This window comes from Equus asinus, chromosome 14 (assembly GCF_041296235.1).
Source record: "Equus asinus isolate D_3611 breed Donkey chromosome 14, EquAss-T2T_v2, whole genome shotgun sequence".
NCBI lineage: Eukaryota > Metazoa > Chordata > Mammalia > Perissodactyla > Equidae > Equus > Equus asinus.
In genome coordinates this window covers 29,894,898-29,921,233 of record NC_091803.1, presented here as the reverse complement: position 1 = coordinate 29,921,233, position 26,336 = coordinate 29,894,898, and the positions used below count along the sequence as shown (strand labels likewise).

Sequence of the window (26,336 nt, the reverse complement as noted above, 5' to 3'; positions counted from 1 at the left end):
TGTCAACAAGCACACGGCCAAGAAAGAATTTATATCCTGCCTTCTGTGTTTGGGTCCAGGTCTCTCCCTTCTAGGTGATTTAACCAGGAGAAGGAAGGAATTTTGTTGGGAAAAAAGACATTTATAATTATAAATTAATTTGGAAAGAAAACTATATTGTTTTCATAACATAAACTACGGAAAACAAAAACTGACAAAACCTTCTTAGCTGGTGGGGAATTGCAAAAGGTACGGTTACAAGACATTTGGGACGAGCCCACAAATAATAGTGTTTGTCATGTGTTTGTCAGATGCACATGACTGTCATCATGTATATATTTTAGACATCTATTTCAAGTACAACTCATAACTGTTTTGTGTTTTAAGGTAAGTATATGCTTTGTTTCAAAATACGGCTCACTTTCAGGTTACAACAACATAATATATTTTTTTAAAAAAGGTCTTTGAGGCTGTTGATGCTCTTTTTGGCTCCATATTCATTCCATACAACCATCTCGACATTGAGTTGATACTGCTTCTCCAAGCTGAAGGTCTGAGGACTATCAAAGTGAGATCTTCTCAGTCTGGCCTCACTCACACCTACACAGCGGCAGGCCCCTCTGAGAGTGTGGCGTCCACAAGTGAGCGCAGACTCCAAAATCAACCCAGCCCAGAGGACTGCAGGAGATGACACTCTCGTTTCCAAACATGTCGTGTAGTTTGGCTGCAGTAAGTCTAAACATCCTATGGTCCATGGAGCTAATAAAAAAATTGTTAGTTTGGTCTCCCTTTAAAGGGGTACACAGATGGCAAAATAAATTAAATCAGCATTTTTCCTTTCATTTACTTAGTATAATCTTTCACTCAAACCAGAGAAGTGGCGACTTACCTCACTAATAACAACCAACACTGTACATTTCAGCCTGAAAATGGCAACAAATTCATCATTTTTCCACAAGGTTGGAGGAAGAGAAGGGTGCTGATTTCTGGAGCTCGAATTTCTCCATTCTAATTCCATTCAGCAAGCACTTCCTGAATACCTAGTACATGCAAAGACCCTGGGCATATTCCTGAGTTGGGTACATCTTTCATCTGTAGCCATAACCTTTTGGCTAAATCCACAGACCTAGTTTTACTTGAAATAAAGCATCATCATCATGACATCTTGCATCTTTGCTGTTTTTAATTTTTCAAAGCATTTTCTCCTATTTCACCCTTTATAATGCTCACACCGTTCTGTGTGGTGAGGGCATTCAGTAACAAGACAAACTGTCATTTAGGTACAAAATTTCAATAATAGGACCTCTCAAACTTCAATTAATTGGCCTTAGATTGTGGGGATTACTGTGGTTCCTAGACAGATTCCATGATTCCTGGTGTCTCTCAGAAGTTCTATATATATTTTTTGGAAATCAATGTGGAAAGGGATGTTTATGATCACACCTGTGGATAGTTGTCCACTATTCTCACATATTCAATAAATGCTCCTTGATATCCTGTTTGAGTAGCTCAATGACTCAAGAAAAATAAAAAGCTTTGTGGTCAGAAGGACTTGGGTTGTGTTCTGGCTCTACCATTGTGTGACCTTGGGCAATTTACTTAATCTGTCTGGACCTTGGTTTCATCATCTCTGAAATGAGGATTATCTCATACTTACTTCAAAGCTTCAAAGCGCTGTGGCGAGAATGAAATTGATACTGTGTGATACATATGTAAAGCGCCTGGTGTCCTAACAGAGCAGCTGCTGGATAAAGGGCTTCCCACCCAATTCCCATTCCTCAGAGCCTCGGGGCCTGCCTGTGAAACAGGACTCCTGCCAACCAGCTCACCGAGTTGTTGTTAACACAAAATTCTGTCTACACCGTGCACTATCTCACAGCACCGATAAAAGCCCAGCACCGTCCTTGCACACACTGCATGTTCAGTAACTGCTCCTTTCCCGAGTTCAGGTCATCAGCCCCCAGGACAGTATCCACAACTCAGGAGGGTCACAGCAGGTGGGAAAGGGCCCTGGTCTGGAAGCTCACTCTAGCCATCCTTACTCCTCTACCTCTCAGTTTCTTCAACTTGAAAATCAATTCAACAACCTCTCAAGTCCCTCCAGCAACATCATTTCCTGAATTAACTTAGATTATAATGCATATGGACTCGATTCCAAAAATAAGATTATTCCATTGGTTGTAAAGACCAACCCACATCTTAACAGTTTCATCAGCACAGGATATTGGGTAATGTCCTGGAAAACAAGGAAAACGGTTGCTATTTTGGATTTGACGCTGCTCCCATTGAGCAGAGCGCAGAATGCCTTCCATTCTACCTGCTAGCAGGATCACCGCGCACATCTTCTGCCTATACAATATTTACTTCTAAAATCCCTTTGCATCTATTACGACAGAGTCATTCCTTACATAGGGGTGGGTTCTAAAGTGAGACAATGAGGCAGAAATTGTCTATCTCAAGATCACCCCCGAGAATCCCAGAAATCCCCCACAACATGCGGTACACACGACTGGGGTATATTCCTCCTCTCGAGTATTTCTTATGTACACTGACATTTCAGAGCAGCTGAGCTGGACTGCAGGAAGGAACGAAAGGAAAGGCCATGTGCAGATGTCTGGGTGACTCTCAACTTCCAGGGGTGAAGGGAGAAGGAAGAAAGGACTCAAGCGCCCCTGCTCTTCTGCGGGGCTTATTCTGTTCTTTTTTAATGTTAAGCCTCTATAACTGCAATTCTTGTTAAGAGATTTATTTGCTGCTGTGAAATTAAATATGAGAGCACTCAGCACAGGGCCTGGCACACAGTAGGTGCTCACAAAAAGTATGCTGAATTTGACTTCACCCCTATACACACACTGTTCTCCTGAAAAGTCAGAGAGAAGAATCTGGCCATCTGCTTCTTGTTCTCCCAAGTCAGAATACCCTCCTGGACCCACGCTCGGATGCCCTCAGGTACGGCTACACCTCATACTGGAGGGAGGGGGGAGGGGTGGGAACATGTTAGGTTTTGCAATCAGCTTGTTTCATCAGCTGACTTCAGGAAATCAGCTGCATTTCCTGAAAATGCTGGATCTGGATGTAGATTACCCAAAAGCAAAGGTCCAGACAGCACTGATGCGATAATGACTGCTTTACTCAGAAGGGCCGGAATCAAAAGCCAGGGCGAGGTCTGAAATGCTACGACCACCATGGAGAAAACCGCAGAGAAGCTCTTACATGACTGATGTACTCGAGAGGGGTGAGACTGAACGTGGGCAGGTCGTCGGTCAGGGTCTCTCCAATGCCGGCTGTGTTCCAGCTCTAGGGAGGGAGGAAGAGGAAGCGATCACTGTCATGGCAGCACAGGAAAGTACTACACGCCAGAAAATACACAAAGAACGCAGCCTTCTCAAAGGTGTCATCTTCGCTCAGAGACGGCCTTTGGAATCACCACCACTTGGCAGACCAGGGATGTCTCCTCTTTAAATCAGCACTTTGAAGCCTGCCACAGAGAACGGAATCCTTTCTCTCTCTCTGCGTTCCTGGAGATCCATAAAATAGCAACTCCCGCCTTCTCAACTGAACTATTTCATGGGAATCAATCCCTTTTGTTTATCTCATTCTGAACGAGAAATGAAGAGAGCTGGATATCCTTTGGCCTGAGTTTCTCTACTGAGTAAGGCCATCAAGTAAAAAGCTATTGGGTGCAGGGAGCCCCACAAACTCTTGGATCTTCAGGACTCCAAAGAGACTAGGACCCCTAAAATCCTCCACAGAGACCACATGTAAATCCCACATCTCTCGGGGGAGGCTTGGGAAGCCCTCTCCAGCTGCAGGGATATCCAAACCACATTCACCACTCCTTCACTAGGCGAAAGCTGCTGCTTTCATCTCTACCTGGCTTCGGGACCCCCTTCTCATCTGATTCAGAGCCCAGAGGGAAAGGGAGAGGAGGGAGCCTGCAAGCCCATCAGCGGCCCTTTGCCCTCTTCATGAGCCCTCTGTCTGGGGAGACTCCCAGCACCAAAATGTCTTCTTTCGCCATTTAAAGTGGCAACATCTGTGACACCACTGTGCGAGCCTTCTCGGAGTTCCCTACAGAGGGAGACCAGTCACCGGCACACAGGTAGTTACACACGTCCTGTTGCAGGAGCTCTCTGCAGCCACCTGATGCCCCACCTGGTTGCTTGATCCTTTAAGTAGCATTCCGGGAATGTAATGATCACATCCACTCCTGCACTTCTACCCCAGGCCAAGCCTCAGCTGTCCTCCCCAGGCTCTCTGGCACCAACGCAGTTCTGTCAAATTTTCTTTGCTCTGGACGAGTTCTTTTCTCCCCGACTCCTGCCCCTACAGTTTGATAAACTTGTTCCAGCTTGAGAATCCTATTTCATTTCAAAATGTCCTACTTGCTTTCAGTTAGCTCCCACCCCACTGAGAAGGAGCGCTCCCATCATCCTCTGGTACCAAGTGCCCAGATGTATAGCACCTTGTGCTGGGCATTGTCAAGAGGAGACTAGGAAATTTAAGACGTGGTTCTTGCTCTCCAGAAGCCCCTTGGGGAACCAAGACCACCTGACACACTCTTACCCTGTAACCCCCACTCTTTCCCCTGCACACGCACTGGCGTGCATGCGCACGCGTACACACACACACATGCAGACTTCCACCTCAAGAGTTTTCAGTGGCAGACGCAAGGTTTTATGCAATCAGAGTTCACAGGAGCAAGAGCTCAGGGTGACTAGGGAAGGGGCTGGCCACAGGACGCATGAGGTGTCAAGAGAGAAGGCTGGAAAGAGAAGATGTAGCTTTGAATTCTAGACTAAGGAAAGTCTTTATCTTCAAAAAATAAATTGAAAGGGAAAATGACAGCGAAAGAGATGGAAGGGCAACCATAGTTCAAAAGAGACATGAAAGACTTCTCAATCTCAACGTGCAGAACCCATCTAGATCCCGATTCAAACAGTTATAATGTGACATTTATAAGACAACTGGAAATTTGAACGCTGATTGATGGTATTAAGGAGTTATTTTTAATGTTCCTTTTTAGGCGTGATGATGGTGCTGTGATTGCTTTTAGAGTTCTTCTATTTTAGGTAAGGAGGTATATATGAAACACGATGGCCAGGAGTCAGTTGTCATTGAAGCAGAGTGATGAGGACGTGGAGTTCATTATTTTCTTCTCTCTACTCTTACATATGTATGAAAATTTCCATAATAAAAAGTTTTAAAAACTAGATTATCATACTGGCCTTGGGAAGCCAGGTAAGGGTTTTGAATGGGGAGAGACAAAAATCAGAGCAACGCTTTATGAAGGTTAATGCAGCAACTCTGGAGGACTAAGGGTGAGGAGGCAGATGAAAAGCTCAAGAAACAGTTCAGAGATGATGAGAATCTGAACTAGGGCAGTGGCCACAGAAACAGATGGGAGACATACTGAAAAAGAAGGAACAATACAACTTGGTGGTAAAGTCATTGGCAAAGAGGGGTGCAGCAAGGAGCAGAGGTGGTGACGGTCAGCTAAGCAGAGATTGGGGAGGAGCAAGACCACGGGGCAGGACAGGAGCCAGGGCCCAGCTGTGGGGAAGCCCAGCGTGACGGAGTACATTCAAGGGGCCAGCACTGTGGCTGGAGGCCCTGGGAAAGGCTTCAGAGAGGAGATGGGAGGAGTGATGGCAGCGGTGATCAGGTGAGGGGAGAGGGAAAGAAGAGCCAGAGTGGAGCAGTGGTCTTTGGAACAAGAGTGAGACAGAGTGCACCGAGTTAGGGAGGGGCTTAAACACAGACAGAGAAGGTGGACTTGAAGATGCCAATAGGGAAAAGCTGTAGGTTATTTTCCAATTGTTCAAAATTTATTTCAGCTTTCCTTTGAATGGGCTTTTCTACCCATCTGTCACCAGATAACACAGGTAAACTTCAATAATCTATTTTGAAATGGAATATAGTGTTGGTTAATATTCTTAGAATATAAAAGGGCAATACAATTTGCTAGCAAACATTAAAAACAAACATTTAATGACCAGGGTTTAATTTTCAAATCCTTAAGGCGGAAGTGTTTGCCTTTGTATTGTGAGCTCTCAGGCCGGCGGAGAACTCCTCCTAATCCCCAAAGCCGCCTGCGCCCATTCCCAACAGCCAGGCGTGGTGGTGAGGCCTGGAGGAGATTAGAGCAACCAAGAGCCAGTCACACTAAGGAGCTCTGGAATGCAGAAGGAGAGGTGAAAAGGACAGGCGGGAAGCACCAAACCCGTTTCAATGTAGAACTAAGACGAAATAACTGGGAGAATTAAGGTTTCAGAACATAAGGTCAAGATACTAAGCTTTGACAAAATAAAAATAATAAAAGCAACCCAACCTGGAGGTTGGGGAAAGGAGATGAGAGATGGAAGGAATGCTAATCCCCTCATCCTTCAGAGCAGGTGAATCAATATTGTACCCATCTAAAATGGAAACGCGGTTAACAAAAACAATGACTCCAGTCTCTTAACAGTTTTCATAATCTCTTCTTCTTAATCTTGGAGAGATCTTCTGGGAACTAACACCTTTTGTGGGGAAGAAACTATTATCTCAAGTTCAACAATTCCTTTAGTTTCATTTAGTTTATCCTCTTTTTCTAGTTAAATTCAAATAAAATTTATATTGTATACACTTTATTTTAAAAATAGCATGCGTAGCACAATTCCATTTCTCCTTGTGGATCTAATAACTACTGATGCTCGTCCAGCCTTCAATATGTGAGTGGGCAGGAAGTGACGTCTGGGATGACAAACACCATGTTTACATTTATACCAGGTCCCACATTTTTAGATGGTGTGATTTTGAAGGGATTTATTACTTTTTTCTTTGTACTTTCCTGTATTGCTGAATTTCTAAAAATGAAGATATGCAATTTTTATTTTAAAAAATTATCATTTCCCTTAAAAAATGAGAATCACAGAAAGGAAGAAAACCACCACTTATTAAGCATCTACTCTGTGGCACGTGCTGTGCTAAATTCTAGCATAATCAAAGTCTCATTTAATCCTCACATAGCTGCACAGTGAGAATGACCACATCCCCATTTTAAAGGTCGATGAGGCTCACAGAGGACTTGATAACCTCAGCCATGTGGTCCACTGAGACCACATACAGGTGGTGCCTAGGCACAGCTGACCGTCATCGACATCACTCCTGCTACACTGTGACAGCAGTGGCTCTCCTCCAGCTTTACCTCGTCCCTGATCCATTTATAACTGCAAAATCTGGTTGAAGTGGATCTCATGGCATTTTGCACGGAAAAATCAAAATGAAAATCAAAGAATTTCAGAGACAGAAAGAACCTTGAAATCATGTAGTTCAACCATGTCATTTTCTGGATGGAGATTCTGAGATCCAGAGACGGGCTCAGACAAGATCATACAAGTATGCTTTCCAGAGGGTAGCAGAAAGCGAAGAACTTGTAATTATGCCACACAATTTCTTGTTGCTTCCTAAAAGAATCTCTTGGTTACTAAAGGCTCGTAACTAGATCTTTCCCAAAAGACTATCTTTAAAAAAACAGTGAAGCCAGAGAGACTCAAGGAGAAAGACTAACCAGGGGACTGTCCCAGGAATTCAAAAGGAAAGTGATGAGATCTGGACCCGGGGAAGACAGAGCCAGTAGAGAAAATATTACTGACAGAAAAGAGAGGAGGGTGAGAGGCAAGGAAAGTGAGACGCCAGGAAGAGCCAAACAGAAAACGCATCAAGGACAGAAAAGAGCGGAACCCTTCAAACCTCCTCAAAAACACCAGAGCAAACCTAGTAAGGCACTCCCTGAGGAAAGTGCCAGAACCACCACTCCAGAAATGCTTGTGGCACAACCACAATTCAACTTCCCGAGACAGTTAGCTCCTCTGCCCTGCCCCAACATATCCATTGGCCCATCAGCTCCCTTACTTCTCCCTGAGAGGGCTATGCTGCTCCAAATGGCGAAAGTTAACTGAGCGACAGTACTAACCCCAAGAAACGGTCAGAAAATAAAATCTCAGTACCTACAATTAAGATAAGAAATTCTTGCTCAGCAATAAGTTGCAAGGGAACAGTGACTCTGAATGGTGGGAATTCTAGCCTAAGAAACTCAAAGTGGGCTCTTCCTAAAGCTCTTGGGGGGGGGGGGTGGTTAAGCCCATACTCAATATGCTTGAGAAGGAGGCAGGGCCCAGGGGCATCTCTGTGTCAGTGGAAAACTCACGTCCATCTTGGAAATGAGAAGGAGCTGCTGTTTGATGCGCAGGAAAACCGAATCAAAAGCCAGCTGGTGGGCCTGCTGGTTAAGACGAGTCAGGGCCGCCCGAGATGCAGACAGCAGGTTGTGGTTACTTGATCCTTTTTCCTAAGACAAGAAAATGCAAAAGACAGGTTGTTAGGCCCTGAATCCAATCACGGTATTAGCAAGTTAAACATTTTGAAAAGCCACTGAGAGAAAAATAGTGAGAGGGGTTTCCAAACCTGGCTGTGCCCCAGAACCCCCTGGGGAACATGCTGAATTATCTAGATACACAGGCTCTACTCCAGAACTACTGAATCAGAATCCAGCAGGGGGGCTGGCCCCGTGGCTGAGTGGTTAAGTTCACGTGCTCCGCTGCAGGCGGCCCAGTGTTTCATTGGTTCGAATCCTGGGCGCGGACATGGCACTGCTCATCAAACCACGCCGAGGCAGCGTCCCACATGCCACAACTAGAAGGACCCACAATGAAGAATATACAACTATGTACTGGGGGGCTTTGGGGAGAAAAAGGAAAAAAATAAAATCTTTAAAAAAAAAGAATCCAGCAGGGTTCTGGAACCTGGGAACCTATATTTTTAATTCACTTTCCCAGGTGATTCGGATGCATTCTGAGCTAACATAAGCTCATGGATTCGCAGTTTAGGAAAAATTAACCTGTGACTGTCCCTCAGGGATAGAGGAGGAAGGAGAAAATGATCAGAAGTATCATGGATAAAGAAGACTGATGGATAGAGCCCCGACTCCCAGTGAGGTCAGGTCATTTACACTCGGCTGCACTCCAGAGTATGTACAACCTGTGTGAGTCCCAAGGAATTCCAAACAGCCTGAGAAAACACAGAGATGGAAAATGTAACCTTAGTTTTGCTATGAACCGATAACAACAAACAGACATAAATCAGATTAGCAATAAAGATAAACAGAGTTGCTGTAACCTAGTCACAGAAGCATGGATGAATGAACTTGCAGAATTGCTTTAAGAAGTGTTTGTCAAGCTCAAAAGCAGCCAGCTGGTGGGCCAAGGTGCAGAGGGATGGGGGAGACCCTGCAAGGGCAATGCTGAGGCCTCAGACATGTGCAGAGGCACACTGTGCAGTCACCCCCATAGCTCAAGGCCTGTCAGGATCATTTTAGATTGTATTTAGTGCTATGGGAACAGTAATGTCTCCTCTGCCTATCACCAAGAGAGTAAGCTTCAAACTGGACCAGGGGGATGAGGGGATGATTCTGTAAAGGATGCTATTGCTCTCTTAGAACCCTGGGGCCATTCCCAGGGACATATGTGGCTTATTCCATGTGTTGGGAGGTTCACCTGTCCCTGGACCCCAAGGGGCCCAAAGTTCAAAGTCAAGGGCAGCTTTTTTCTTTTCTTTTTTTTTTTAGGAAGATTAGCCCTGAGCTAACACATCTGCTGCCAATCCTCCTCTTTTTGCTGAGGAAGACTGGCCCCGAGTTAACATCTGTGCCCATCTTCCTATACTTTATATGTGGGACGCCTGCCACAGCATGGCTTGCCAAGTGGTGCCATGTCCCCACCCGGGATCTGAACTGGCGAACCCTGGGCTGCCGAAGCAGAAAGTGCACACTTAACCGCTGCGCCTCGGGGCCGGCCCCAAGCGCAGCTTTACGGTAGACAAACTGAGAGTTTAAACTAAAGGAACACCCAGGAGGGAACACTTCTCCCCCGCGCTCGTGTTGCTATGTGGAGGCACTTGCAGTAGAGGGCTGCTCCTGGTTTCTCTCCACCCCGTCCCCCGCTGGGGAAGAGAAGCAACTTATCTGACTGCTGGGCTGGTGTCCTCCTCACAGCTTCTGGCCACCTGTAGGCACTACACGTTCTGGTCCCCTCTCTGCCACTCAGTAAAAGGGGACTGACCGTGCATACGAGCCAGGGGCTGTCCAGCTTTGCCCATCCCGTTGACAAGTTTAAGTCTGGAGTAAAATACAGTGAGCCCATTTGGCAGCAGACGGAAAGCCACACTCTCCAACCTACCTTTCATCAGTAATAAAGCTCTATTTGTCCAACTGCTACATCTATATTTCAATTGGTTCCAACCCAGTGTAGTTTATTAGCACCTTAAATCCCCAACATAAATGAGACAGAGATGTGGCAGCAGCGCATGCCACCGCCCAGGGCCCACACACATGGCCAGAAAGCTTGGCTCAGGGAAAGGGTGAGTGAGAAGGGAAAAGCTTTCATTTGCAAGAATGCCATCAGTCTGGTCCCATACCTTGAGGGTGTAAAGTATTTCCATTAAACTGGCATATTCAGCAGGGTTATCTTTCTGGAGGTAATTATATTCTTGCCACGGGTTCTTGGCAGAGCTCTTCTTGTCTGTCAAGATGCTATCCTGAAAACCGGTCAGGTTCCGAGGGCTGTAGGAGTCAGACAGATACTTCCCAGCTGTGGACAAAATCCTGTAATGAAAGTGATGACCATTATGCCCAGAGCTATCTGTATGGAACTTTCTTCTTGGAGCATTCAGATTGCTCCTTACTAAATCTCAGGAAATCCTTATGAGGCAGATTGATTTAAGGTCCGTTTTATAAGGAAATGAAGACGTCCTTCATCATTTAGGCGTGAGCTGGACCTCAGATGCACAATAAACACTAGGCGTTTTTATGTCCTATTTAACACTCAAGCCACCAGAAGTCACCATCTTCCTGATATGACGTACAGCCTACCCAGGGCAGCTGTCAGTTGACCACAGCTGGAATACTGCACACTCTCTACTTAGACCTTTTTGCTATAGGAGCATCACTGTTCAGAAGAGTCAAAGCCATGCGGAGCCACCAGCACCTCTACTTGCAGAGGCGCTAGACTCAGCAGTGAGACAGCTGGTCCCTGGAGAACAGTGACAGCGGCTCACTGCATGCCCCCACCCACAGGGCTCACACTGGCAGGCACACCGGGTGTTTGTATTCATCGGCACTGTCAAGTTTACTTTCGTGGTTTACGTGCTACACAGAGATCTACTGAGACAAGTTGGCAATTTCCAATTGCTCTGAGAGAGAAGTGCCTCGATGAGGTTCTACGTGATGATCAACCTCTAGTGCTGCTGGGGAAGCTGAGTCTCTCCTTCAAGTAGGAGGACCTCCCCCTGATGGATGGTGAAAATCTCCACTTATTCCTCAGCCCAACTCTACCTTCAGCCTACACATTTAAACGTGTACAGAATGATATGCACACACGTAACCAGGAGACTAGACATTAGGCTAACTCCCTGACCCCTCCTTCACTGTAATCTCTTATGAAAGAAACTGCTTTGGAAACGGCAGTTTTCAGGCTGCACTCACTTTTGCAAAAACAAATCCCATGAGTTTGTCAAGGAATGTCTGTATTTGCAAACAAATCCTGCGGACAGGGCCTTCCTCAGGAAGCCTGGATGACACAAGCAGCCACCTGCCTCTGCCATTAAGATCAAGTTACACTTTTCCTTGTTGCTTCAGCCTATGGCTTAATCTTTTATCTTTTTAGTCTTTTGGGGCTTTTATCTGTCAAACTGTGGTCCGTCACTGCCACCATCTTACTTCCAAATCTTGGCCATTCCTTGTCTGGATCTCAGTAGCCTTCCCTTCCTCTAGTCCTTCCATGCTCCACTTAATCTGTCCTCCTAAGGGTTAACAGAATGATCTTTCCAAAATGCAAATCTGATTTTGTCTTTTTCTCAAAGATCCCTCAGTGCCCCCCAGATAGAACTAAAAATGTCTAGGCATGGCACCCTGGGCCCTCCATTGCTGGAGCCCTCCATATCCTTAAAAATATTCCCTCTGCTCATGCCAAATGCCCCCCATCCCACACACCGTGGTTTCCACACTGGCATGCCTTGCTCACATTCTCCCTCGATTGAAATGCGCTCCCCTCATCTGTGCACCTGGGAGAATCCTACTTCTTCAAGGACTGGCCCCAGGGACTTCTCCCCTGCCACATCTTTCCTAACACGCCCCCCAGGCACTCAGTCTTCTGCTCCCATCAGCCTCTAACCTCTCTTATGGCCTCTATCACATGTTGTCTCATCTCTCTCCCACCAGATGGTGAGGATGAAACACAGAGTGGTCTTCATTTTTGAATTCCTGGCGCCTAGCACAGTGCCTGGCACCTGGCAGGTGCTCACTAATTATTTTTTGAATGATAGGTAACCCCGGCTCTTTGCCCTCTGGGAAGTCAGCTCTCCTTCACAGGATTACTGCAATATGTGTCTCAGTCTCAGTCAGCTGGGGGAAAGTGGCATCAGTCTGCCAACCAAGCTGAAGAAAAATATTAAAGATTATAATTTAAATGTCAGAACAGTGTGCTGTACAATAAAAACCCAATCTAATATTTAAAAAATGTCAGAATAAATATAACTCCAACTCCAAGGATCTAATGGCATCTCTCCCCTAGCCTCGTCTTCACCCAGACAGACACCATTTGACGATCTAATCATTAGAAGCTAACTTCCTACTATATTTACTAGTACTGTGAACTAAACGATACTGAAATAAACACTTGATTCTTCATTCATCAAAGAAACATCTTCTCATCATTATAATGAGCTCTGAGCTAGGTCCTGGGGATATCAGTCTATGACCTCAAGAAGCTCAGAGATGAACGGGGGAATCCAACATGTGCCCATGTGCCAACTGCTGTGCCAGGAGAATACAGTAAGGATGCGCAGGGGAGGACAAACATTACAATTCCATCTATTTCCTCAACTCATTTCCTTTCCACGAAAAGGTGTTAACCACTCCTCAGCCATGGAAACTTGTAAATGTATATTGGATTGCCCAAACCTGATTGTCCCATTGAACTGGCCCACTAAGACCTTATCCTGCTAAAAATACCACTATTCTGAAAGTAAGTGGTGGCCACCATGAAGGTACAGAGGAGCCAGGGCAATCTGCATGTATCTCACCCAGCTCGCCCAGTAAAAAGAAATCCCTCAGGTGACACCCAACTCGGCCCTGCTTTACTCATCCCATAAAACACAAAATGATCCCCTTCTGTGAGGAGCTGATCTTAAGAGCCTGACAGCCAATGTCATTCTTGGTGCTGAAGTAACCTGGAGCGTTTCGAGCTATTGCCTCTGCCACCCAGGGGGAGTGGTCCTTGGTAGGAGTCTGGGTTCTGCGGGTGAAGTTTATGGGGAGATAAGATAAGCTTTATAGGCAGTTGCCACACGAGTGGCCTCCCTGATGGGAACACAGATGGTGACTGCCACTCTTTTCCCTTGCCAGGCTCAGCGCTTCCAGAATGACATCACCTCTTAAAGAGGCTCCTCTAGATACACCCAGTCTGTTCTCATCTGATGCCAAAGTTTGGGCCAGGCCTTTAGCCTCTCTGGGCTGAAAAATGCACTTAGAGGGGCTCGTCCTTTATCTGTCAGGTCCCTGTTCATCTTCCTAACCAGATCCTTCTTCACTCTTTAAAATGTACTATTTGTCTTCATTAAAAGATTAAGGAAAGTCTGTATGCTCTGATATGAAAAGATCTCTGACATATATATATATAGGCAGAGAAACCCAAGTCTAAGGACAGATGCTAATCTGTGAGAAAGGACAGTGTGGTGGGTGACACTCACACACTCTGGATAACTCAGCTGATGTTCAGGTTCAAATCACTGCCTCATAGCTGTATCACCTCAGACACAGCTATTTCTGCAAATAATTTCTTTTACTTAAAAAGTTATTACCTGTGCCAAATTCTATGCCTCAATGTCCCTTCATCGGTAAATGGGGGTAAGAACAGTACCTACTTCTCTGGCCACTGGGAGGATTAATAGCCAATTCATGCAAAAGTCCTTAATGCAGGGCTCAATGAACGTCACAAAGTAGGGGGTGGGGGAGCCGTTAACAATGTTTCTCCTGGAGAGAAGAATTTTTGGGGTGAGTACATCTTCAGTTTTCATTTTGTATACTCGTGAACTGTTTTAATTTTTGCAAGGTGCTAGGGCCAGGCAGTAATTACTACTATAATTAAGAAAAGAAGGGGAAAATAAAATCTTAAAAAAAAAAAAAATTGAGCCGGCCCCGTAGCCGAGTGGTTAAGTTCACGCGCTCCGCTTCAGTGGCCCAGGGGTTTGGATCCTGGGCACGGTCATGGCACCACTCATCAAGCCATGCTGAGGGGGCATCCCACATGCCACAACTAGAAGGACCCACATCTAAAAATAGACAACTATGTACTGGGGGCTTTGGGAAGAAAAAGTAAAAATAAAAGCTTTAAGAAAAGAAGGGGCCGGCCTGGTGGTGTAGTGGTTAAGTTTGCGCACTCTGCTTTGGTGACCTGGGGTTTGTGGGTTCAGATCCTGGGTGTGGACATGGCACCGCTCATCAAGCCATGCTGTGGCAGCATCCCACATACAAAATGGAGGAAGACTGCCACAGATGTTAGCTTAGCAACAATCTTCCTCAAGCAAAAAGAGGAGGATTGGCAACAGATGTTAGCTCAGGGCCAATCTTCTTCACCAAAAAAAAAAGAAAGAAAGAAACAAAGAAAAGAATAATCTACATGCCTTTCTTTTACATATATAAATGTTAAATTTTCACCTCTTTCTAGAAGTCCTCCATGAACCCAGACCTACTCACCCCTCTATCACAGGCTCCCTTCACCATGGGTGCAAGTGTACAGGGGAGCACAGGTGTGGGTCAGGGGAACAGGTGGGAGGGGGCGTTTACTTCATCATTTATACTATTTACACACATTCCATTGTATGCCTGTGGTGCTTCAGTTTTATTCATTCCAGGAAGTCACACAATTTCTGTGCTAGGCCATTCGGGAGTTATGAACAGCAATAGCCGCCCATTCTATCCCACTGCAAGACTTTCCCCATAACAAGAACCATGGTGAAAAATCTTGGGACTTGAAGACAATCCGTGGGTTCAGAAATGAAAGAAGACAAAGAGTGGTGAGAAGAAGAAATGGCCAACTCAGAGCACTGACTCCATGGCCCGGTCTGACCTCTGACCTCTGACCTCCTTCCTTGGCAACTCATCCCTCTCTCCCATCTGGTCCCCTAAAGCCTCAATTTTCATTTCACTTTGTGCCACTGCCAGAAATTCCCTCCTGCAGAGAGTACTGGAGGACAATCAAGAATCATCCCAGAGAAGGGTGAAGGGACTGCTGCCAGCCCCTCACACCACCCTGTGAGACACACGTCTCCAGCAGCTCCTGGAGAAGAGGGAGCTCAGCTGGACCAAGGGAACGAGAGATTTAGCTGAAAGGAAGAAAGGAGGAAATGCGGGAGACTAGAGTGCTTTGAGGGGCAAACTGTTCTGAAAGGGGCCCCTTCAGAGCAATGGAAAGCCCTGGCAGCCATCAGAATAGAGAAAGGGGGCAGAAAGGACTTTTCCCAGGGCCAACCCCAGAAACCCTCCTTTGACACACGCTCCCTTGGACAACAGAGAATTCTGCCGCAGGACCCAGGGGGCAGGCTGGCTGGGTTCATCCCGACTCTGTGGGCTGGCCCAGGAGACTTCACCACCACGTATAATGCCGTTTCTATGGGGAAATTTATTTCGGTCCCAGTAACTGACTTGCAAACAAGCAGTGGGAACCCAACCCATTCATAATTTGGAGACAAGATGTACTATTTCCTCCTTTAGGCTGAAACTTCCATCTCTAACCAAAATTATATGACCATTGCCAAGTAGGTCAGAGCCTTGCCCTTTTTAGGTGCTCAATAAATGTTTAATGATGACAATAATGACACCTCCTATCTAGGTACAGACAGCCTCGAGCTCTGTGGCTTTCAGATTTGACCATACGCTGTCACTGCTGTGCCGGGTACTGTAACGTGGTCTTCCCGATGGAGAACCCAGCGACTCGCCCACAGCTGCCTCCTACCTGTTTGCTAGCTGCTGCTCGAAGTCCCCGCATTGCCTCAAGAGCTCTCCACAGGTGGCTATTATCCTAAACAAAACAGAAAGCACTTCAGGCTCAAGCATCTGGAATGCCTACGTTTACAGGATAAACATTGTCTCATTCATAAAAATTCTAACTATTCACTCCTTTTGGTGGTGTGCTGGGTTCTGGGAGAGCAGTTAACCACTTGATGGCCTGCCTGAAATGTTTCATTAATCAGTAATTAATGTAAAAAGTAAACGCTAGTCCCTTCATGTCACAGGCCTCTCTGCTGTGAATCACAGTTCTATCCAACACGATCTCAAATAATTTTACACTTCCAAAATACAGAGGTGCTTTTGGGCTTTGTCCTTGGGAAAAGGGGTTGGAAATACCATGTATCTAAAATTTAAAAACCAAAATTCATTACTTAATATTTGTTAGATGTCTGCTATTTGCTAGGCATAGAAGAGAAAACTGTTTTGATATTAGAATTCTTTCTTTCTCTGATCACATGAAAGGCGGACGAGGATTAATCCATTTGTTTCTCAGAGATAAGCCTGAATGGTCATCATATCTGTATTTAATAATCCTTTAATTTTCAAGTAATTTTATGCTAGCCCTCAAATTCCAGCTACTGCGTCCTTCAACACCAAACTATAATGTCAGGACAAATCCAAGGATTAAAAACATCTTAAGTCTAGTTAACTTTTAACTTTCTCTAAAAGTGCCAATCATCACTAGGGTATCTAGGCATTCCATCATAAGAAAGGTTTATGAGAAAGTGAAATATTTCACTCACCTCCGGTACAACAGAGCAAGCTTGTGCATAGCATTTTCTAGTATACAACGTCAGCACAGATGATAGGGGATATAGTTAGCATCTAGAACATTAAATTTCATCAAAAAAATAAAATTCCAGGGGCCGGCCCCGTGGCCGAGTGGTTAAGTTCATGCACTCTGCTTCAGCAGCCCAGGGTTTTGCTGGTTCGAATCCTGGGCATGGACATGGCACCGCTCGTCAAGCCATGCTGAGGCGGCATCCCACATGCCACAACTAGAAGGACCCACAACTAAAAAAATACACAACTATGTACCGGGGGGCTTTGGGAGAAAAAGGAAAAATAAAATCTTTAAAATAAATAAATAGTAAAAGTCCAGATCAGATCCCATAAGGATACTCCAAATGGTCCTGGGAGGTCCTGGATTTACCCTAATTAAAGACAGCCTTCAGAGGGTCTGATCTGCCCTGGCATGGGCCACTGCATTGAGACCTGCATGCGTCATGGGTACCCTGCACACACCACCTAAGCCAGGAGTCAGGCAAGAGATGTAAGTGGGTGAGGAACAGCTTCTCTTTTCAGAATGTATATCCATGAAGAATCGTTTTAAGGAAAAGAAATTTCTAGACTGCTTTTCATCTCAGCCTAATAGTATAGTTGTTAGACCACATGGGAGTAGGAGAGCCACAGCGCCCAGAGAACATATACCCACCCAGTCTACCGTGTACTTTGGCTACCAGCCCTAGTGGGTCATGGCCTGAGACAATGTGGGCCCAGAGCTTCCAATTTTTAAGTGATGTTAGAAATCTGGATTATGTTAAATCTGGTTTAAATGTTGGTAACTAAGCCAAAATTTTTTAAATGCTGTGATCAAATAAACATGTCCATAGGTCAGATCTGGCCACGGGCCAGGAGCCTGTGCTCTCTGACTACACATACCAAGAGGCAAACTTCTCAGGCCACTGCTTTCACACTCCCACCAGACCTCAGGGCTTGGGGCGACAGGGTGTCTGCCTATTGGCCCACCGGTCACACAGGAGACCCCAGAATCTGGCTGTCAACAACCTCTTGGGAAGGTGACCTCAGTGCCTTTCTTGGAACTCGTACACGGCCCTTTCCAGGCCAACAGCACTGTCTCACTGCTTGGGACAATGTGTTCAGATCCAGACAGAGGACTGAATCAGGCTCTAAGTTACTTCAGGTCTGTAAAAACTACATGCCAAGGGGGGAAAAATAACCCAAATATGAAAAATTTAAGTCACCAAAAAAGATGAGGAGTTCATAAAGAACTTTTAAAAATATTTTAAGAGCCAGAAGGGTCTTTTTGGTGTCTGGTTTGGTTTTTTGTTTATTGGCTTGTTTTTAGATTCTAGAGTACTTGCTTTAAAAAAAAAAGGCAGTAAAAGGAGAAAAATGAACCCCTTACAAACACATTTGTCATTTTTACGTGCTCTGTTGTGCATGTTTACGCTTACTACATTAGGCACATGCTTCAGTTACAGCCCCGCTTTACCTAATGGAGTTCTGAAAAGCCGTCCAATCTTCTTGAAAGAGGGAGTTGGGCGGAATGTCATCCAGCTTGCACTTCTTTCGTATTGAGTGCAGAGTACTGGTGAAATCAGACACATACCTACGGGGAAAGACAAAAAATGACAGGCGTGCCGTCATAAACTCCTCAGACCTAAAGACACTTGGAAATACAGCTTTGGACAAATTGCTAATGACCTTGAGAGTGCCTTTAGCGGCTCCTACCGAGGGGTGAGACTACTTATAAAACCTCTAACCATAAAAAGGTCTTCTCTGTGTGGCAAGACCTCTTTTTTCACCTGGCAGAGCAGCTTTAAGAGAGATGCTCAAGATGAGGGGGAAGGGGGTGGCCACTAAGACTGAGACTCTGGTGACCAACCAGGTAGGAGATGACACTGGTAAATTACTCCCTCATCCTAACAGATGCATTTCTTTGGAAGCCAGTTCAAAGAACTGTTTGAAAACATCATGGTCCCACTATAATACCCAACTGTCACCTGGGATACTATAAGGCAGTTCACTGATACCCAGGGTACTTCTGCAGCATCCTAATCCCCCAAATTTAGATTAAACAGCCAAGCTCCATGGCAGCCAAGAGCCCGACTTTAAGGCCACAGGAGCATGAAACTGGATTCAGCGCCCAAAACCCTCCCTCACAGACTGTGCTGCTTGCTCCAGCTGTACACCACACACCTTCCTTCACAGCACCCAACACGAGTGTAATTGAACAGCCTCTTTAATGTATGCCTTTCTTATTCCTTGCTGTCCCTAGAGCAGAAGCTCTGGGAGAACAGCTCCCAATCATCCCCAAGAATCAGAACAGGACTGAGCATGAAGGAGACAGCCAGAAATACTCCTGAATGAACGAAAGGCTTGCACTGCAGTCTTGGGTAAGTACCGAGGTGTTCTGGGGCCTCAGTTTCCTCAGCCTTAAAACAGACTTAATGATGTCTTTTACATTGCTTCACAGAGTTATCATGATGATAAAACGAAATAAATGAAATAATACACACAAAAGTTCTCTGAAAAGTACAAAACAAAAGCTGGCGTGGCAGGTATTGTTTTTAAGGATGTACAGTTCTTGGAACATGAACAAATAAGTGCATGTCCTTGGGAGGGTGTGGTAAGAAGGACAAAGGTGGAGGGTCATGTTCTCTGGAAGCCAAGAGCCTCCCTGAAAACCTATGACGTGTGTGTACATCACAAAGGCTTTCCCTCTCTCCCTTCGCAAACCATAAGCTCTAAGTGAGGCAAGTGGAATGTGATGAGCCACGACACCACCCTGAGGAATAAGTCTGTGTGGTGGAGAGAGAGGCCATTCAAAGAACCAAGTTGGAGAAACTGCTCCAGACCACTCCACTAACTACAAATGATACTGCTGCTCCCTTGACACAGGACTTAGGCTTTAAAGGGGAAAGCTACAAAACCAAAATTCCAATGACAGCACCTTTCCTATGTACCAAGAGAGGTGACAGCTTTCTAGGGGAATTAGTCCTTGGGGGAGGGCGAGGGGCCTCAAAGACAAATTGACCAGAAAACATTGGGGAACATAACAGTGCTTTAGCTGTAGGAAGTTAAACAACTGTGTCACCACCCTGCAAATACGACAAACGTATGAGAAGGATGGACCATCCAACAGCGCACGTGCTCTGCACAAGCTCACACGACAGAGCTCCCCGGGATGGCAAGCAGGACCCAAGCACTTGGCTGGGAGGGGAGGCTTGTTTGGCCACAGTGTGTATCACAGGTGATGTGCATGGCATCACATTTTATCACATTTGTCCCCAAACCTTCAATTCTCTCTCACAATAAATGTTTCCAAGTGTCTCTACCATGTGAGAACCTCTGTGTTAGGGGCTTTAATTACAGGTTTTCACTTAATATTCACAACCACCATGGAAAGAAGGTATTATCATCAGCAGTTTACTCAAAGCAAAGATCGCCAAGTCTCAGAGAGGAGCACCAACCCACCCAAGGTGCCAACTAGTAAGTGTCAGAGCCAGGATCTGAGCCCAGGGGGCTCTGACTCCAGAGCCCACACTCCCCTCACAGCTATAAAGCCCCCAACTGCATAACACCTTGTCAGCTGCTATCTTCTGCGGCTTCAGCCTAGTTCAAGCTAGGCGCGTCTCCTCCTGCCCGCCCTGTGCGCCCCACCCGCCCTGCCCCTGCCTGCCTTAATGTCCTCCCCAACCCTTCCCCACTACTGAACAACGTCCCATTCGGACCCTGCTCGAGTTAGCTCCACACTACCTTCCCTGACTGATTTTATAAACATCAGCTGTTGTGGTAGCTTCAAAATCTTCCCTTCTAAAGCAGGGGACCTGGTTTCATCATATAGCCTTTTGTACAGTTTGGATTTTTAATATGGATTTGTATTATTGTTAAAAATGAAGTAATCAAAATAACCAAGAGAAGAAGTAAAAGTAAACATGTCACTAACAAGAGCTGGGAGAAGCAGGTGATAAGAGCACTAGCCTTAAGTAAGCTCAGTTCCTCACCTTTCAGAGCTGAAAGTCAAGATATAATAAAGTTGATAAATAAAAAATCTTTAAAGTATGGAGGGAAGATTAGAAGACTAAGAGCAAAATGTTAAAAACTGAGTATTTCTCAGGAGAAGGCATAAGGGTGGGTAGCAAGGGAGGCAGACTTCCCCTTTTTTACACCTTTCTGTATTTAAAAAAATTATTTCTGAAAGTATTATTTTTGTTATTTTATAATAAAATTTTTAGATCTGAAAAAATTTTTTTCCATCCAGAAATCCTGGTTGGTGGCAGAGAGAAACAGGTCATTTTTATTTGATTCAACTTGTTGCTGGAGTTTCTCTTTCTATGGGAACACATCTGGGCACATCCGATCACACCTCCATCTGTGAGCAGGGCAGCCCTTACCGCCCACACTGTGAGCAGCCCTCAGGAGGTGCTGACCGGACCTCAGCACCAAGGACCCCCAGAGCTTACAGGGGCATGCTCAGTATTTCTGGAATGACAAGAGCTCCCTAAACTTACTACAGCAAAATAGCATTCAGTTCAATCAAAGGAATTTCTTGAGACTCAAGGCAACTTCATTCTAGAACAAGCTACCAAGGGAAGGCCTCTTGGAGAGCCTAAGAATGTATGTGTCTACAAGCCAGAGACTGGAGCATCTAACCTCCTGAGGGCCCTCACACCTCAATCACACAGGTCAAAGAATCTAGCCTTATACTGCTTTCTCTCCTTTTTTCTAACTAAACTTAACTTTAGTTTCCCCTTCTTCTTTCTTTTGACAACCTTATTGTGATATAATTCACATACTACACAATTCACTCACGTAAAGAGACAATTCAGTGTTTTTTAGTGTAGCTATAGAGTTGTACAACCATCACCACAATCAACTTTAGAACATTTTGCCACCCCAAAAAAGAAACCCCATACCTTTTAGCAGCCATTCCCCATCTCCTCAAATGCTCCCCTCTCCCCAGACCTAAGCAAGCACTCACCTATTTTCTGTCTCTATAGGTTTGCCTGTTCTGGACATTTTGATAGATGAAATCATAATACCATGTGATCTTTCGTGTCGGGCTTCTTTAACTTAGCATGATATTCACAAGAAATATGTGAATTTATGTTCCTTTTTTAAAAAAATCAGACAACAACAAATAAAGCTAAATCCCCGATGATCACCACCTTAGCCTTTCCCCAACTCTCCACAGACAACCAGTGTCTGGAGTTTGTGGCCCAGCCTTCCACATCAGAGCTCAGCAAACTTCTTCCGTTAAGGTCCAGATATTTTGGGCTTTGAGAATCACAAAGTCCCTGTCCCAACTACTCAACTCTACCTTCACGGTGCGAAGGAGTCACTGGCCACAGGTACGTAGGGGCATGGCTGTGCTCCAAGAAAACTTTCCTTACAAAAATAGAAAGCAGGCCAGATTTGGCTCATGGGCTAGAGTTTGCTGACTCCTATTCTGTAGGAATATATAGTTCATTTTAAAGTCCTAGAAAAGATCTAGAACAAGGGTTGGCACTCCTGGCTTTGTGTAAATGAAGTTTTACTGGAACACAGCCACACCCATTCATTTACGTGTTGTCTACAGTTGCTTTTGTGCTGCCAAAGCAGACTGCTCCGAAAGTCTCCACTGGCCGTCAGGCCCACAAAGCCTAAAATACTTACCCTTCAGCCCTTTGCAGAAAAAGTTTACTGAATGCTGCTACAGAAAATATACCCTATTTTTTTGTATGCTTTTTTTACATACTGTATGAGACTCCATATATTATTCTGCAACTTGTTTTTATTCCCTCAACAATATCTTTTTGAGATCTATCCACGTTGATATGTGTGATCTAATTAACACCTTAACTGCCGCATAGAGTTCCCTTGTATGAATAGACCATATCTTAGTCAGCCATTTCCAAACTGACAGACATTCAGCTTGCTTTAGTGCTCCACCGTTAGAAACAGTGCTCCACGAACATCCGTCGGCACGCCCCCTTGGGCTCAGCTGCAAGTGCTTCCCCAGGGTTCACAGCAGGAATAGAAGACACGCTCATTTTTAATTGGGACAGATATCGCCCTCTGCTGTGGCCGGCCCTGTCCCCACTCCCCTAGCCTTACTTGGTAAAAAGGGATTTCAAGGCTGACAGCAGGCCGCAGGTCCCCAGGCCATTGGTGAATCTGATGCATCTGTCAACGGCTGCAGACGCCAAGCCAAAGAGCTTGTTCACGGAGTGGCTCAGCTCCTGCACACAGTCAATGACCTCTCCGTGCTCCTGGGCAGCAAATACGGACAAACAAAAGGCGCCTCAGACTCCAGAACAGGTGAATAGACAACACGAAGACTGGGGAGACCTCCAACCCTCCTCAGGAGAAAATCACCTAATAGGGACACCAGTGATGCAGTCCCAAACTGCGACAGCTCTTCAAGAGCCTGACCCAGGGAAGAACGGTCTCAGTGCCCAGTGAGATCAGAGAAATTAACTCCTAGCCCAAAGCATGATCAAATCTTGATATGCATCTTTATATTTTTCATTTCTTTCCTCTTTTTCTATGGCTAAGATAGCATCTCTCACTCTGGCACTCAAGCTAGGATTCAAATTCTTCATATCACACACTCCAAAAGAATGTAATAACAGGAAAATGTTTCGTTCAGGGGCAAGAATGTAACTGAAGTGGAACAACTTTCTAGGTATCTCCCTAGAAAATGGAAAAACGGCAGGAGGCAGATTTTAACTACTGTAAGATCAGTTCTTCAATGTTGACTCACCTCATGCTAGACAACCTTACTATCTGCCACGGAAATGACCTCTGTTCCCCCCGGGTGCCCACACAGTGAACCCGCCCCTACAGCACTGTCCATGAATGCTTGGCTCCTGTGCTCATTTGCATATCTGCCTAAACAAAAGAATGCAGAAGCAAGAAATTACTAAATCAGGGAAATAATCAACTTATCCCTCTTGTTTTGCTAGACCTTCATTGGGGATTTTAAATGGAAAATTGTTAGCATATCTGTGCTCTCATTTTACATTTGGATTGCAAGAGCCCATGAGGCACTTAGAGCCCATGTTCCGCCTCTTTGCACGCCCGATGCCACCTCACACCTTCTCCAGTGCATCTCACCCTCAACCCTCTGCCTCGCAAACAGACTGATTCCTAATGGCCACTGGCAGGATGATGACATTACCAAAGGCACGGCGCTGATCTGGATGAGGAGGTTTTTTTCTTCCATGTCGCCATACTTCAGCTGGTAGGGTTTGTACGGACCATACACAGCATCCACCAGTTCCATGACTTTCACCAAGTTGTGGTCATCTTTAGGGAACCAGAAATTAAAAGCAGCAATGAACAAAGAATTGGAAATTAATTGTTGGAAAACAACAGGTGAAAGGCACTCTACTAGAACTTTTCCTGTTTCATCTTAGGGGTGACTACATTTTGTTAATTTGCTTTTATCATTCATGGAAACGTAAACAATCATGTCAGTAAATATTTCAATAAATTTGGGCTTTGTGTATTATTTGCCTAAAGCACTATCAAAGACACCAGCCCCCTACTGCTTGTTGAGTCATGCTGTGGTGGGCGTCCCACATAAAATAGAGGAAGATGGGCACGGATGTTAGCTCAGGGCCAGTCTTCCTCAGCAAAAAGAGGATTGGCAGCAGATGTTAGCTCAGGGCTAATCTTCCTCAAAAAAAAAAAAAAAAAGAGAGAATCCCTGGTGCCCAGATCTTGGTTTCTAAATACAATTTCCCTCTAGAAAAAATCAAGCTCCTTGGGAAAATGGCTGATTCCAGGTTTGAGGCAGGGAAAGTACAGGTTCCTGGAATAGTTTGTGCCAAAAAGCAAGAAAGCACTCAAAGATTGACAGGATATGTCAAAAAGATACAGCTGCAAGCTTGAAGGCACAACCACTAACCAAATTTGAAATAATTTGAGTCAAAATGAATAATAATAATGGATCATAATACAATGATCCAAAATAATCTATGAGTTCATAGTAATATTAAAGAGAAAGAAAGGAAAATCTCTTCTTTACAAGAAGAATGCCGGCAAATAGATGTAGAAGGAATGAGAGAATTAGGAAATCACTACTTTATAATCAGCAGTGTTAAAAGTTTATTCAGACAAGGATTATCAGTGGATGCTAAAGTCACTGGGCAAATGTTTCTTATTGCTATGGGCTCAAAGCATCACCCTACACATAAATTACTTATTGATTACAAAAAGGAACAGATAACTTTACAATAGAGAGATCTGGCAGATACATTTACCAAGTGATTGATCCAACTCATCACCAAGAATTGGATATGATGTGTCTCCTGATGTGATGCCATAGGAAGTACACATGCAGTATTCTTCCCAAAAATGTTTAATTTAAATCTAATCATGAGGAAACAATCAGACAATTCCAGAATACGGGACACGCTACAAGAATGTAGACTTCTACTCTGTATCCTTCAAAGATATCAGTGTCATGAAAGACAAAAGAGAGATGAGATGACTGTTTCAGAGTAAGAGATTAAAGAGACAGGACATACAAATACAATGTGTGTACACCGATTGCATCTTAATGGGAAGAAGAAGTGGGGAAGCAGCTATAAAAACTTATATGGAACAAGTGAGAAAACTTCAATACAGATTGTATACTAGGAGACAATATTAAATCAGTACTAAATTTCTTGGGTTTGATAATGCTAATAAAATATTCTATTAAAGACATATTTAGGTATACACACTCATGTAAAATCTGTATATGTATATAATTCAAAATACTGTTTCTGGATGGTAAGTCAAGAATGACCTTTTTCCTTCCTTGTATTTTCTGGATTTTTCTATAATGAATACATATTGCTCATTAATTATAAAGTAACAAATTATTTAAAAGATTTACTTTCGATTGCATAATCTTTTATATATTTTGAATTATACCATGTACATGTATTCATTATTAAAACAGAAAATATGTCAAAGGCAAAATATAAAGTTAGAAAATATATCTGCAACATACTTGATAAACAATGGGAAAAAACTCTTATTATGTAAGGATAAATTTTTAACATTGGTTACTTCTAGCAAGTGGGATTATAAGACTTTCATTTTGTGCGATGGATTTCTATATCACGAATTTTTAGAACATGTACTTTGTTGCTTTTTATAATATATTTAATAATATATTATTTTAAGTAAATTGCACTTATATATTAACCAGAAATAGATTAAACTCTCAAACAGAAAAATAGGCAAAAAAATAAGCAATTCAAAAGAGAAAAAATATAATTTTGATAATAAATTTTCAAACTTGCTGGTAATCAATGAAATAAAAAATTAAAATGATATATCATTAATTGTCTAAGAACCTGGCAATGATGGGGAAGAAAAACAAGATAGAGTCTAGCGCTGGAGCTGGCATGGGGGAATGGACACCCTGATTCACTACAGATATACATGAAAATAGGTAGAAGCCTCTTAAAGAGCAAAATATGACAAATATTTTTAAAATGTTCATTTCTTAGCAACTGTAATTTTTAAA

The 26,336-nt window shown here is 44.3% G+C and overlaps 1 protein-coding gene across 2 annotated transcripts in view; it reads right to left on the bottom strand.

The window, feature by feature from the left end:
- The window catches only part of COG7 (component of oligomeric golgi complex 7), an 81,785-nt gene that overhangs the window by 10,561 nt on the left and 44,888 nt on the right, over nt 1-26,336 (bottom strand). For both annotated transcript variants that reach the window (XM_070484683.1, XM_070484684.1), the window contains 7 exons: nt 23,991-24,118; nt 22,925-23,079; nt 18,318-18,434; nt 16,026-16,091; nt 10,432-10,618; nt 8,168-8,308; nt 3,193-3,276 (listed from right to left, as the gene is read on the bottom strand). In XM_070484683.1, coding sequence (XP_070340784.1) covers nt 3,193-3,276; nt 8,168-8,308; nt 10,432-10,618; nt 16,026-16,091; nt 18,318-18,434; nt 22,925-23,079; nt 23,991-24,118 — 878 coding nt within the window. The remainder of the gene's footprint in view (nt 1-3,192; nt 3,277-8,167; nt 8,309-10,431; nt 10,619-16,025; nt 16,092-18,317; nt 18,435-22,924; nt 23,080-23,990; nt 24,119-26,336) is intronic.